The sequence below is a fragment of the Phalacrocorax aristotelis genome, chromosome 20 (genome assembly GCF_949628215.1).
Source record: "Phalacrocorax aristotelis chromosome 20, bGulAri2.1, whole genome shotgun sequence".
Classification (NCBI taxonomy): domain Eukaryota; kingdom Metazoa; phylum Chordata; class Aves; order Suliformes; family Phalacrocoracidae; genus Phalacrocorax; species Phalacrocorax aristotelis.
This window is the reverse complement of record NC_134295.1, coordinates 5,415,483-5,427,618: the sequence shown is the minus strand read 5'-3', so window position 1 is coordinate 5,427,618 and position 12,136 is coordinate 5,415,483. Positions and strand designations below refer to the sequence as shown.

Sequence of the window (12,136 nt, the reverse complement as noted above, 5' to 3'; positions counted from 1 at the left end):
TTATCGCTGGCTCGGGGAAACTGTCCTAAAAATTTGCCAGCCCAGGCGTGAAGGCAGCACCGCGCCCGCGGCAGCCCTGGGCCGGCTGAGGCTGCCCCACGCAAATACGGGAGTAAAGCTAGGATGGGAAAGCAGAGGTGTTTTTGGTGGTAGCAGAGGCAAGGGGGTGAGTCTCACGGAGCATGGTGTGAGCAGGGCAATCTGCATTAAAGAAATAACAGTATCAGGCCTGGAAATGCAGAATTCTGATGGTTATAGCCCACACTTACAAATTGCGGCACTGAACAAGAGAGGAGGAAAAGCCCTGTGTGTTTATTTTGTTCGCTTCATAGCACTGTCAGTCTGCTTTCATCGTCCTTACCGCGGCAATAGGAGAGGAGGCTTCCCCTTTAGTAACCAGCGAATTTTCAGGTAGATATATATTTATGTATGTGGGCTTTAAGGAGCAAAACTCAAAGGTATGTGCAGAACTGCAACTGCTGTTCCTCAGTTTGATTTGAGACCAGCTACATTTTCCATTGATGGTCTCAGCTCGGGCTATGGGACGTGCACATCATTTCCAATAAAAAAAATAATGTTTTAAACATCCTGTGTGCCTTCAGCATGAAACAAAAAAGCACACCTTACTAATAACCTTATCGGGAGGGTGACTTTGAGCTGAAAAAAGACACCAGTCTGCAAGTGTCAGTGTACACGCAACAAAAATAAACATTTGAGGGACTGGTGTATCTGGGCTTTGTTTCCTGCGCACAGGCGAGGTGTCAGATTTAGGTCACCCTGCTCCATGATTAAGCTGTGGTTCCTGTGAGCACCTTTTAATACAGCTCTAAAATGCTTTGACATGGCGTGATACAACCTGCAGAGTATGTGAAATGTTGCCGGAACCAAAGGGAACGGGCATTTAAGGGCTTCCGTGCAGAATAATTTCTTTATAAGGCTGGCTTCCACCAGGTGATTGAGCCTCCTGCAGCAGCAGATCTCTTCTGAGCTCTCAGCAGTAACAGGATCCCGCACCCCTCCTGCATTTGGAGTAAGACTTTTGCCGCCAGTATGAAGGAAACCCAAAAGCATCAAATTCATGGATGGCAGGGAGAACACACACGTATGTCATTTCATCCACTTGGCAGATCCAGGCATAAGAAGCTCTCCGATGCCCCTTGAAGCGAGCGGATTGCATTTCCCCCCCAGGGTTACTGCCAACCATGGCCCCATCCCCTGACCCACAGGGCAGTGACCGCCCCACACCGACTGCCCAAGCCCCATTAGGGAGGTTTATAGTTACACCAAAGCCTTCTCCAAGCCCAGCGTGGGCTCTCTGCCGCTCCTTGCCAATAAAACCACTTAAAAGGAGGAAAAATAATCCAGGTGATTAATTTCCCTGGCCCCACCACTGTGACCACTTCTGTTTCGATCACTGGGAGAAAGCCAGGACAAAGAGCTCAGTCTCACTGGCAGCGAGGCAGCCAAGCCCTGGTGCCAAATCAATTCATTTCTGTTCGTGCCCATGACTGGCCAGGACACCCCAAAACCCAGGAGCCAGGCCAGCCCCCCCCCCAGGAGCATCACGGCACAATGCATGGAAACCCACAGCCACCTGCATGGAAAAAGTCAACCCAGGCTGTTGCAAACTTATTTATTTATGAAGTGTGAGGTAATGAAGAAAGTGCTAAATCCAACCACAGTGTTAACTCTAACAGTTCTCAGCAGGTCAGCAGGGACCCGAGGGTTCCGTCCTGCAGGGCCACGCCTGCCAGCACCCCCAGGAGGGGACAGGGGACTCTGCCACCCACATACCCCACTGCAGGCTGGGCAGCAGGATGGCACAGGCAGGGGGAAGCCTCAAAGGCAGCACAGCCCCACTGTGTACCCAACCTGTCCCCTCCAGCCAGGCTCCCTGCAAAGCCCAAAGCTTCGCTGGGGATTTTAAGTGGCTGCTGGTGATGGGGGTGTTCACAAGGGTGGGAAAAGGGGTCACAAGGATGCTTACAAGGATGGGAAAGGGGAAAAAAAATCCCCTGTTATTGCAAATGGGCGGTTTGGAGAGCTGCAAGGGGGGAACTGGCCTCCGCAAGGACTCAGCTCAAGGGTCCAGCAGGAGCCAGCCCCTTCCTGATCTCCCTAAAGTGCAGCAGGACTGAGCCCTCCCCCGCAGCAGGAACACCCCTCCAAAAAAAGGTTTTTTTTTATATATATATATATAAAAAAAGCAAACTCTTTACCAATACTTCTCAAAAAGTGGTACAAAAATACAGTATTAAAAAAACACAGCCTCTAGTATAAGACTCGCAGTTACAGCAGCAGTTTCTAGAACATAAAATCCAAGACAAGCTACTGCGTGAAGTGGTAAGAAAGTGAGGTATGGTCCAGCCGAGCAGGGGGATCGCCCACATGGTGCTGTTATCCCTGGTGACTGAGGCATCCTGCCGTCGCCATCTCCATGGGGACCCATCCAGAGACGAGCCTCGTGCTGGGCTCTGCGTCTGCCGCCGCCTGCTTCCCTGAGCCAAAGCAGATCATGGTTGCTTGGGATTTTTAGGGTGAGATGGATGCCCAGGGGCAGCTCTGAGTGATGCTGTTGGTGGCAAACAGCAGAGAGGGGTACACGGGCTGCCGGGGACAGGGAACAGATTTGAGCCTGCAAATTGAAGAAGTCACTTGAGAAAGCTTCACAGGCGGGACAGGGAAAATCTTGCAACACCCGGTGCCAATAAATCATCCCAGGCAGGCGATGCCATGGAGGGGGCCCCCCACTGTGGACCCATTCCCACAGCTAGGAGCACCACTGCAGCCACCCCACATGCAGCAACCACCATGTGCTCCAGCCCCCTGGGGCCAACAGTTCACCAACCAACCAAAAAAAAAAAAAACCCAAAAAATGTGCAAATTGAGAGGCAGCCAGGGGGGGTCATGGGGACCAGGGAAGGGGGGACACGTTGGGTGCTAGTGCCCCTTGAGGTGAGCAATCCGTTTGAGCAGCTGGGACTGCCGCAGCCGCAGCTGCCGCTTCTCGGCGGCCATCCTCTTCTCAGCACTGATGAGCGACTGCAGGTACTCGGAGGATTTGCTCAGGATCACCACTTTGGGTGTCTTGGGACAGCTGGCAAGGCCAGGCACCTGGTCCCGCAGGGCCAGGAAGCGCGAGCGCAGGTCGTTGCGCCGCTTGCGCTCCAGGTAATTGTGGTTTTTCCTCTTGGCCACATCCTCGCTGTCAGAGCTGGGGCTGCTGCCGGCTTTTGGCAAGCCGGGCTCAAGCAGCGTGATGGCAGGGGCTGGCTCCGCAGCGCTCAGTGGCTCATGCTCATCCTGCTGGGGTGGCTTTGTTGGGGGACAGGCGTCTGGCGGCGAGCGGGCGGCATAGTTGTGCTGCTGCTGGTGGACAGAGATGTGGAAGCGTTTCATACCGGGGTCCAAGGGGTCGGCACGCAGCGTGATGGTGACCGGCTTCCTTAGGCTGAGCGATTGTCTCTTCTCCACCGTCACCACATCAATCTCCTCTCCTTCTGCTCAAAATGGAAATGGCAAAAAAAGAACTCACCATCAGTTGGGAGCCCCTGGTCACCCCTCTTGACCCCACTGCGGCTCCCCCACAGCCCCCCAATAATCTCCCTGCTGCCATCCCACAAAAGTTTGCTCATGCTTTGCAAAGCCACTCTGCACCCTCCAGAAGGGATTACGCGATTTAAAGTCTTTTCCAATACTATTACGCGGGAAGGAGGTTTCCCTCTACATTCATGTGTCCAGTCCCCTGAAACTGGGATAGGGCTTTTCTTCTGCCACACTTCCACACCAACAGAAACACATCCCCAGGATAAAGGTCCCCAGGATAAAGGATCATTGGGCAAGAAAACACCCCGAGCCCACCTGCCCAGGGGGGCAGGAGGAGCAGGATGCTGGGGACCTGGGCCAGCCTAACTCCAAAGTTCATCCTGGTCAGAGCTTTCATGGCCCATTGGAATTGTAAATGAGGATGCGGGGGCAGAGCTGCCCTTTGTTCCCCTTGGCTGCAGCTTCCCACTTCGGAAACTTGTTACTTTTCACAAGTGATAAACCCCTTTCACGCCAGGCTCCCTGGGGACAGAGGGGACAGTCCCCCACAGTGCAGGGGGGGAGGGAGAGGTGAAGGGGACCCTCCAACAGTCTCGGTGAACCTCAAAGCAGGGTGGGGGGGAGGCTATCAGACCTGTGAACTGCAAGACCCAAATAAAGAGTAACTGAACACAACAGACCCAGTCTGCTGTCACTGCAGCCTGTCCCACCCCAGCAAAGCCCAGCGGCACGAAGATGGCCCATGGGGCCAGCGTGGTGACCCGGCTCCAGACACGCCTACGATCGCTATCCCTTTAGGAATGCGCTTCCACCTTTCTTTCTTAGACTTTGGGGGAAAATCCAGCCGCTCACCAAAGGTCTTCCGAGGTGCTCAAACCCCCACCAGCATCTTGGGCAGAGGCCTGACCCCCACCCCTCCTGCGACAGGGCCCACAGTGCCTGCAGGAGCTGGGCTCCAGGGCGCTCTCCTGCCTGTGGTCCCCAACCCACACCCGCCCCAGGCTCTGGGGGCTCTGCCAGCGAGCCCAAGCCACCCTGGTACTGGAGCTACTGGGGGGTGGGGGCATTCGCTGCCCCCACACAGGCCGAGGCCGAGCTCATCAGTGTCACAACCAGGCCGGTCTCAGCCACGTGTATACACACACATGCCCCCACCCCGCCGCTCATTAATAAAAGTCGGACGGCGGGTCCCCGCCCCCCCGAACCACCCATTGGCTCTCTGGCGGGGCCGGCCGGCTACCGTCCCACCCCATTGGCCCCCCGCCCCTGTCCATCAGCGCGGCCCCTCTCATTGTTTGCAATCTGTTGCTTTTTGTTCGGCGCCCACGTGGCGAGGCCGGATCCGGACCGAGCCCGGGGACCCCACAGGGACCGGGACCCCCCCCACGGCCCCCCTCCCCACAGCCCGCCCCACCAGTTTGGGTTAAGCCTCTTAACGCCCGCGACCTGCTTACCGTCCCCCGGGCTCCTAATGGCATTAAGTCCCCGTCCCGCGCCGTGACTCACCGGTGCAGGTCGCTGCCACCGGCAGATTTATTAACGGGGTCAAGGCACCGTGGGGCCGTGTCAACGCTTCCACGGCAGCCGAGTCAGCCCAGCTTCCGCGGGAGCGGGGGAAACAGCCTATGGCCCCACCCGGGGCAGGAGGTTTGGGGGGTGGGGGGTGGACGGGAGGACGACACCCGTTTGTAAATAGGGACTGAAAAACGGGTGGTTATGGCCTGAGATGCGGGTTGTGTGTGTGTGGTATCCCCTTGCCTGGTGGGTTTCAGAGGCACCCACTTCACAGCCCTCCCCTCCCCCCCCCCCACGCGGGACAAGGAGATGTGCCCCGGGAGAAGGGTGCGGGGTGGGCTACGACGTGCCACAGCTGATACGGGATGTTCCCGCCCATCCCACGGAGCCGCAACCTGCCGGCCCCAGGGGATATTTTGCCTTTTGTCCCAAGGAAAGCCCGTCCTTGGTGGGCTCCGTGGGCGGGGGGAAGCGGCCGAAGTTACGAGCCTGCAGCAGGACACGCTGCAACGCTGGAAAAAAACCCCAAACTTTCGACGTTGAGCTGCAAACTTGCCCCACGTCAACCTACCCGCGAGGCTCCCGTGGGGCCGGGAGGAACGAGGGGGGCCACCAGAGATCCACGCAGGGGCCGGGGAGAGAGGCCCACGCACCCTCCTGCGAGGGGTAGGGGTTTCGCGAGCAGAAGCCCTACGGGAAGGGGAAGCCGCCGAGCCCGCTTTGTTCGTGGGGCCGGGACCGGGGCTCGCTTGGAGCCGCAACAAAGGCGCTGCCTGGCTGGGAGGCTCCCGGCACGCACATGTGCGGACACGCGTGTCCTCCCCACGCCGGGCTCCCCGCGGGTTGCGGCAAGGCTGGAGGGCGGCTGGGCCGGGGTGCAGCCCGCACCTGGATCCCTTACCAGAATCGCTTTGGCCCTCGGATCCCGAGGATGCGGGGATCTTGCTCTCGGCCAGCGGGCAAAGGAAGACGGCAGCGGGATCCACGCACTCGCTCACCGAGCTGCTGAACCCAAAATCCTGCGCGAAGGAGGGCTTGTGGGGGGTGGCCCTCTGTGTGCTCGTGGAAAGTTTCTCTGTCATCGCCTTCTCCAGCCTCTCCCGGGCTGAAAACCCGCTCCACATACAATCCTTGAGGATGAAAGCGCTCAGGTTCCCGAAGATCTCCCCCGTCCCTATGAGATACTCCGGCTCTTCCCCGGTCAGGCAGTAGCGGGAGAGGCAGCCGGAGCGCTCCTCCGCCCCCGAGCAGCAGGCTTTCTCCCCGGAGGTACCCAGGGGAGACAGGGGGGGCGTGGGGACCAGCTCGAACTTCTTCCAGATATCCTCGCTGGGCGCCGTGGAGCGGTGGAAATCCTCCTGGGCGTCGTGGTCGTAGAAGTAGTGTTGGTACGAGTCAAACTCCATCTCTGCATGGAGCGGTGGGGGAGCGGGGGGAGAAACGACAGAGCCTGGGGGCGGAAAAGGCAAGGGGAGGTGGGCAGAAAGAAAAGGGGGCACCCCCTCGCCCGGTCCTCAAGCCCCGTTCAGGAAAGGGGCACCCCCAGCCCCATGGATGAAGGCGGGAGAGCCCCCGGTGCACCCACCTCCCCCGGCACTGCGGGTCGCGGCGGCACCAGCCACCGAGCCGGGACCGCGGGTGCATTGTGTGGCCCCCCCCACCTTATAGCCTGTCTGCGGCGCCCGGCCCCGCCCACCCACCAATCGCCGGGCTCAGATTTGCATAGAGGGCGGGATCCTGCCCTCTTCCCCGCCCCCCGGGGGGCCCGGTGTGAAGGATCCCCCCCGCCACGGGTTCCCCAGTCCTGCTACCGGGGATGCTAACGGGGCTATTAACCAGTGGCGACGCCGTGCGCTGGGCTGCGGGACCCTCTCTGCACCCCCCCGCCCCCGAGCGTCCTGCCAGCTCCCGATGCCGTCCTTAGTCCATCGGAAAGGTCAGGGTTTGTGGGAGACCCTCCCCACAAGCGCTACGGAGGGACTCCTCCAAGGCAGATTTTGGCTGAGGACACCCAGGCCAAGCGCATCTGTGCCACCAGCCTGGGGACGTTCGGCTGAGCACGATGGCAAAGCGGGGACAAGACACAGGGAGGCATTGCCTGTTGCCAGAGACCACCCCTGAGTGCCCTTTGCCATCTGACATCCCCCCCCGGCCATCCCCCCACCTCCCGATGAGTTCACACCGGGGCACTGCCACCACCCTCTGCCGCAGCCACCCTTTGCTGCTGCGTGGCCATTCCCTGCGGGCGCAGGCAGGCGAACAGCTCTGGCCCTGGGAAGCTTTGGGTCACTTAGTGGTTGTGTCCTGCCCAGGGTGCCACCCTGGGTGCCACCCTGAGGCATGCCCCAAAGCACTCACAGGCCCAGCTGGCAGTTTTGCTGCTCTGAAAGCCACCAACTCCAGCAAAGGGGTGGCTAAAAATAGGAGGGGCCATGGGAATGCCAGAAAACCAACACAGGGGGACATGGCGCTTTACTCTCCACATGCACACGAGGAACGTGGTCTGTCCACAGAGGAAGGGCCGAGCACAGGCACCAGCCGCCTCCTGGGGACGTCCAGCTGGCAGCACAGGGGCTGCAGTGCTGTGCCCCCCAGGAGGGGCTGGGAGCTGCCAGGTAAGCAAGGAGCATCAGGCTGGAGGGAAGCCATGGATGGCCTGGGATGCAGCAGAGCTGTTCTCACACACGCAGCTCCCACCACCAGCACTTTGTCCCATCGTTGCTGCCCAAACTCAGCTTTGCCCGTGTGGTGCCTGGCATATCCAGCCTGGGGGACCAGAGAGACACACACTGTCCTCAGGGACCCAGGTGAGCCCAGCAGGATGCTGCATCTCTCCACTGCCAAGGTCCTTCTAGGAAGGGCAATAAATGTTGTGAAAACAGCTGAGGCTTTCACCTCGTGTGCTAAGGCCTGTGGCATCGTTACACACACATGTGCCGTTACAAAGCCCACCCGGATGAGCAGATTCCCCCCAGCAGCGTCCCTAACCCAGTTCACAGCCCCAGCACCCTCCTTTTGCCACCCAGTGCAGTCAGGGCCATGGGATCTGCCCTGGCCAGTGGCGCTGGGAGCTGAGGGGGCTGGAGGCTGGGTCCTCAGGCTGCAGCACCAGCCCTGCAGGGAGCAATCATCCCAAGTCCAGCGACCAGCACAGCCCAGTACAGCCTAGTACAGCTCAGCAAAGCACAGCCCAGTGTAGCCCAGCATGGACCGGCACAGCCCAGTACAGACGACCCCCAGCCCAGCCCAGCCCCGCATGAACCAGCACATCCCAGCGTTGCCCAGCGTGGTTCAGCACAGCCCGCCCCCCCCGCTCCCGGTCCCCCCCGGTCCCCCCGGTCCCCCCGGACCCCCGGTCTCCCTGCTCCCGGGCTCCGGCCGCCGCCACCGGCGGTCGCGGGGCGCCACCTGCTGGGGCTCGGGCCGGGCCGGGGCCCGTTAGCAAACCACCGTCCGTGGGGCTGTGGGGACGGGTGGCAAGGGGTGGGTCACGCCACCGGGCACCCCCGGCCCCGCTCAGCTGAGCCAGAGCAGCGGCCCGGATGGGAGCGCCCAGGGGGGACAGTGCTGCTCGCTGCGCACAGCTCTGTGCCTCAGTTTCCCCATCCCTGAGTAGGCAAGAGGGCACGAAGGAGGCGGAGGAGCAGGGCTGAAAGCCGACGTTGGGCTGGTGGCTGTCCTCGGGGTCCCCGAGCACGTGGGGTGCCCCAAGGCTGCTTTCCTTGCTGACCCAGGGTGCAGCTGAGCTTGCAAAGCTTTGCCACCATCACGCAGCAGGAGGGTGCTAGACCCCAGGCTGTGGTTTCCCAGCACAAGGGTGCTGTGGGGTCCCCACGATGGCCCCAGCACCTCACACACCCTCCAAGGCCATCCAGAGCCATCCCGAGCATCCCAATCCTGCCTACATGCCTGTGGGGCTGGGGCAGGAGCTCCAGGACCCACACAGCCCTGAGGAGCCCGGACTGATGTTCCCTTTGTGTTCCAGTCTCAGTGTTGGTCCCGGTCCCCAGCCAGGTTGGGAGACCTAGGCATGTCCCCAGGATGTCCCTTGCCAGGCTCGTTCTACCCCAGGGCTGCTCCCAGCCCCTCGACCTTCCTGGGAAGTGCAGGTGAAGCCCTCTCTTTGTCTTTAGGAAACAAATTGCCCTGTCACTAGTAAGGGCAAGGGCTGAGCTGCCCCAGGGGCTGAAGAGGCTCATCCTGCCCCAGCGCTGCCAGGGTCAGCAGCCATGAAGGGTCACAGTTCAGGACACAGCCGGCACTGCCCCAGACCACCTGCTCCAACACCAACACATCCCCTGGTATAGAAGCAGAGACTCCTACAACTATAGCTCTTGGCCACGTCTGCTTCTCCCTCCCTGCTGGCCTTGGGGCCCCCTCTGGCTTTTCCCAGGGTGAGGCAGGAGCTTGTCCCGGCTTCAAGGGGCTCCGGATGCTTTAAAAGTGTGAAAGTACCACTGCAGAGGGCTGGAGGGGCCATGCAGCCCTTTCATCCTGCCCTCTCCAGGCACTTGGCAAACAGGACCCAAGAACCTCTTACCGCCAGCGCCCGCGCCGGCTGCGTAAACAGTGAGTGCCCCGGGGGCTGTGGCACCATGGGTGACAGGGCTGGGGTGGCTGCCCATGGGTCATGACTCGCTGTGCCCCCGGTCGCAGGGCTCTGGCACAGCTCCATAGGAGCTGCCCTGGCCCGGCTGGCTGCTGGCATGGCTCCGGCACATGATGCAAGGCAATTCCCTGGGCCCTCATGCCCTTTGGATCCCAACTGACAGCAGGGCTGGACTTTGAAGCTCCAGCCCCAAAGTGCTTCCCCATGGTGAACGGGCCACCTCGAGGCTGACGGGTGTCCTGGGAGCACCTTGAGCTGGGCTCTTCCTCCGGCTGTCCCCACCCTGTCACAGCAGCAGCCTTCCAGCCACCCGGCTATCCCTGCAGGGGTCCCAGGTCCATAGGGTCAGCAGAGGCTGTGAGACCCTATGCCAACACACCCCCAGCCCCCTTTCTTGTCCCCCTCAGCCTTGTGACATGTTCCCCAGGGTCCCACACAGGAGAGGTGCAGGGAGGCTGCCACGTGCTGTCATGCAACTCATCCCCTTTGTCCTGGTGAAGCTGTCGGGCAGCAGCTGTGAGGGCTGGCTGGGCCCTTGCAAAACGCCTGCCCAAGTCCCTGTGGGGTATGAGAGCACCACGAAATGCTGCCCAATCATATGGGGCAGGGGACAGTGCTCACAGCCCTGGGGTCACACCAGCCCTGGGGGTGCAGCCACCCACTCTGAATTTAGCAGGCAGTGAAATCCAGAGAAGGGGGAGGAAAATGCACTATCACCTCCAGCCCTGCTGCCTCTTCAGCCTTCCTGGACCCATTTTGCCCCCAGCACAGTCTGCTTGATGCCAGGAGATGCCCTGAGCCCTGGGGAAGCTCTGCGGTGTGTGGGCAGGGCTGTCCCTGAGGGGACACGGGAGCTACACGAGGCTGGCCCAACAGCTCTCTGACCCGCTCGCTGCCGTTTGCCCCCAAGCCTGTGCTCCCCATCCTGGCTGGCCCAGCCTGGCAGGGCTGTCTGGTTTCGGGTGCACTCATGCTTGCTCAGTTCCTCTTCTGGGCTGTGCTGGATCCCCCACAGCAGGGAGGTGTGGCTGGCAGGCAGATGGCAGAGCCATCACCCACTAGGGCAGACCCCATCCCTATCCCTGTCTCCAGGGCTGAACCCATGTCCCCAGGGCCAGCATTTGGGTCTCAGCCCCTGAAGAGTCACCCCTGGAGCCCGATGGTGTCTGCAGCTCAGGGACATGGAGGCTGGGATGGGGTAGCATCACCATCAGAGGGTTATTTGAGCTCTGGTCTTGCCTGCCAGACCCTCACACTGAGCTGGTCCTGGTGCCAAGGGTGACCCTTTGAGTGGCTCAGCCCAACCTGTGGGTCCCTAGGGACCTCAAGCCAGGCAGGAGCTGCTGCACTGACATCCCCACTGACATCAGCCCTCCGCAGCTCATTTATTGCCATGACGATCCCCCAGAGCATCTGCTTGGGAGGAAGGTCTAAAATCCCCCACTGGAGATTGTGCAATACCAGACTTGGAGAAAATCCTCCTAATCTGGGGAAATCCAGATTTTTCTACTTCTCCTACTTCATACACAAGGCAGGGCTACACCTATCTTTCTGCACAATCTCCAGCACAAAGTGTGGCTCATTGTTCCCCTAAAGCCATGTTTGCCCAGGAGGCAGTTTCTTAGGGCTTTGCTCAAGGACAGGAATGCCAAAAGCATGAGGAGCTGAGGAGCCCCTGGGACAAAGGGAGCAGAGCAGTAGTGCTGGGGCCAAACACAATGGCAAGCTGAGGAGATTACCCTGTCTCAGGGAAGCCCGGTCCCTCCAGGGTGGGCAAGTGCCACTGTGGGAGTCCCCTCTGCTCCTGTGCAACAGGCCTTCCAGTGGAGAGGGAAACTGAGGCAAAAAGCAGAGGCCCTGAACCAAACCTGGTGGGTGTTGACTGAAATGCGCCTCCCCGGCAGATCTGTGCTTATGTGTGTCGGGGGAACAGAGCGCTTTGGGGTACCCAAATCTGTGCTTTGGGGGTGGTGCCAGACTGGGCTCCGGCAGGGACGCAGACTCACATGGATGTCCCCAGCGGCTGCACTAATCCTGCCTGGGGACAGAGTCATCCCCAGTGAGAAGGTGTCCAGGGCCCTCTGCTCCATGCCAGTACCCAGAGCCAGCAGCGAGCCAGCCACAGCTACATGCCCCTGCCACACACTCCTCCTGGCCACCCACTACAGGAGGCAGCACAGACCCCAAAATCAAGACCTCTTAAACCCCAAAACTGAGACCCCTTAAACTGTTTGTGCTGCTCACTTCAGTGCAGGCTCACAATGCTTGTCCCAATCTCCCGAGCTCTGATGCTCAGGAAGGGCAGAGCCCAGCCAACTCATTACACAAGTGTGCCAGCAGACATACAAGCCCATCCCCAACACCAGGCTCCTCTCTCCTGGGGAAGCTGGGGGGCTTCCAGCTCTGTCCTGGGGCTGCCCAGTGCCAGATGCACCCGAGCCAGCACAGCACTGCACTGCATGGCAG

At 60.3% G+C, this 12,136-nt stretch overlaps 1 protein-coding gene across 2 annotated transcripts; it reads right to left on the bottom strand.

The window, feature by feature from the left end:
* Positions 1–1,622: 1,622 nt before the first annotated feature.
* Positions 1,623–6,717, bottom strand: MYCL (MYCL proto-oncogene, bHLH transcription factor). 2 transcript variants are annotated; one of them, XM_075114767.1, is made up of 2 exons: positions 5,963–6,717; positions 1,623–3,503 (listed from the first exon to the last, which is right to left on the bottom strand). In XM_075114767.1, the coding sequence occupies exons 1-2, from the start codon at positions 6,465–6,467 to the stop codon at positions 2,941–2,943; spliced, it is 1,068 nt and encodes a 355-aa protein (XP_074970868.1). In that variant the 5' UTR covers positions 6,468–6,717; the 3' UTR covers positions 1,623–2,940. The 2 variants fall into 2 exon arrangements, with proteins under 2 accessions (XP_074970868.1, XP_074970869.1); XM_075114768.1 differs by having other exon boundaries at positions 1,623–3,500.
* Positions 6,718–12,136: the final 5,419 nt, after the last annotated feature.

Coding starts and splice junctions, on each gene's coding strand:
- MYCL (XM_075114767.1), bottom strand. CDS start 6,467: ATGGAGTTTGACTCGTACCAACACTACTTCTACGACCACGACGCCCAG. Junction 3,504..5,962: donor CGAGGGCCAAAGCGATTCTG/GTAAGGGATCCA, acceptor TTCCATTTTGAG/CAGAAGGAGAGGAGATTGAT.